The 1,487-nt window shown below is 62.5% G+C and overlaps 1 protein-coding gene across 1 annotated transcript in view; it reads left to right on the plus strand.

Moving 5' to 3' along the window:
* EP400 (E1A binding protein p400) overlaps nucleotides 1-1,487 on the plus strand; it is a 64,345-nt gene that overhangs the window by 35,467 nt on the left and 27,391 nt on the right. The window contains 1 exon segment of the mRNA XM_014545351.1: nucleotides 1,376-1,486. Within this exon segment, the coding sequence (XP_014400837.1) occupies nucleotides 1,376-1,486 (111 nt within the window).

The following is a 1,487-nucleotide window of genomic DNA, read 5'->3' on the forward strand; positions in this document are numbered from 1 at the left end:
CAGCAGGTGTGTGCGGAGCGTGTTGCCTGCGGCGCCCCCTCTGGCCTGGCTGGGCCCTGGCCGCTGTGAATCGGCCCCTGGCTGTGGGTGGGAGTGACACTGGGAGGCTTGGGACCAGGCTGGAGTTTCCACGAGACCCTGGCCCAGGCTGAGAAGAGGCCAGTCGCCTGTTGGGTTGTCTGCTCTGGACGCGGCCCAGGTGTCCTCTGCTCTGAGTCGCTCATTGTCAGTGGGAAGTGTGGGCTTGGCTCTCACCCGCCTGAGGAGTGGCCCTTCACCGTCTTTACAAAGTGTTAGGATCAGGCGGGGTCTGTGGGGAGGAGCTGGATCCGACCTGGTGGGTGGTGGGGGGTAGCTGTCCTGGCCAGGTGTTGGGGAGCGAGGGCAGAGGGGCGCTGGAGGGTGGTGTGGGCCTGCGGCGAGCAGAGGGCTCCTGACTAAGCGAAGGGACCCCTGGGAGGATGACCATGTTGCAGGCGCCTGGAGGCTGGGACGGGGCAGAATCCGTCTGAGTGTGACGAAGGCAGAGCCCACGTGGCTCAGGAGGGGCTGACCCGGAGCTGGAAACAGATGAAGTCCTGGGCTCGAGCTAAAACGAGGGGCGGGGCAGCCAGCATTTGAGAGACAAAGGGTCAAATCTGCAAACCGGCAGCCGTTCTTGTCGCCTCGTCTGTGTGTGTCTTCCCGGCACCTGGGCCTGCAGCCCTCGGACCTGCCCGGCGGCGACGGCGCTGCCTCTGCTGGTGTCGCACGGGCTTCACAGGGCGTCCTGCTCTGCAGTTCCCGGGAGAGCTGGCTGCAGAGGACACGGACGCTGTGAAGCCCGAGGGCACCCGCGGGTCCTGCGTGGTCGCGCTCTGTGGCCGCGGAGGCTGTTCCGTCTGCCCTTCCTGTCCCTGTGCTCCTCGTCACCTGAGGCTGCCATTGGCCTTTCACCTCACTGCTTCCTCTAAGCCAGTGGTTCTCAACCTTCCTGATGCCGCGACCCTTTAACACAGTTCCTCATGTTGTGGTGACCCCCAATTTCATCGTTACAAATTGAACATCATTAAAGCACAGCGGTTAATCACAAAAACAATATGTAATTATAGATGTGTTTTCCGATGGTCTTAGGCGACCCCTGTGAAAGGGTCGATCGACCCCCAAAGAGGTCGCGACCCACAGGTTGAGAACCGCTGCGCTAAACCGTCATCTGGACTTGGTGTGCCAGATGCCTTTCCTTGTCCGCTCTGATAGGAACCTAATTGAAGTAAAATCACACCCCATCACGCAGGCACAGGGGCCACTGTCGTGTGCTGAGTGTTGCCAGCACCGCCCGGGCCCCCTGCTGTAACCAGCAGCCGGAGTGGGAGCCTGCTGCTCGGGCAGGCACCCCCCCGGCCTGCTGCAGCGACGCTGTCTTCCCGTCCACACGCGTCTAGGTTGTTCCAGCCTGTGCAGTACGGCCAGAAGCCCGAGGGCCGCACGGTGGCTTTCCCCATCCCCCA

The sequence above is a fragment of the Myotis brandtii genome, unplaced genomic scaffold, assembly GCF_000412655.1.
Source record: "Myotis brandtii unplaced genomic scaffold, ASM41265v1 scaffold403, whole genome shotgun sequence".
NCBI lineage: Eukaryota > Metazoa > Chordata > Mammalia > Chiroptera > Vespertilionidae > Myotis > Myotis brandtii.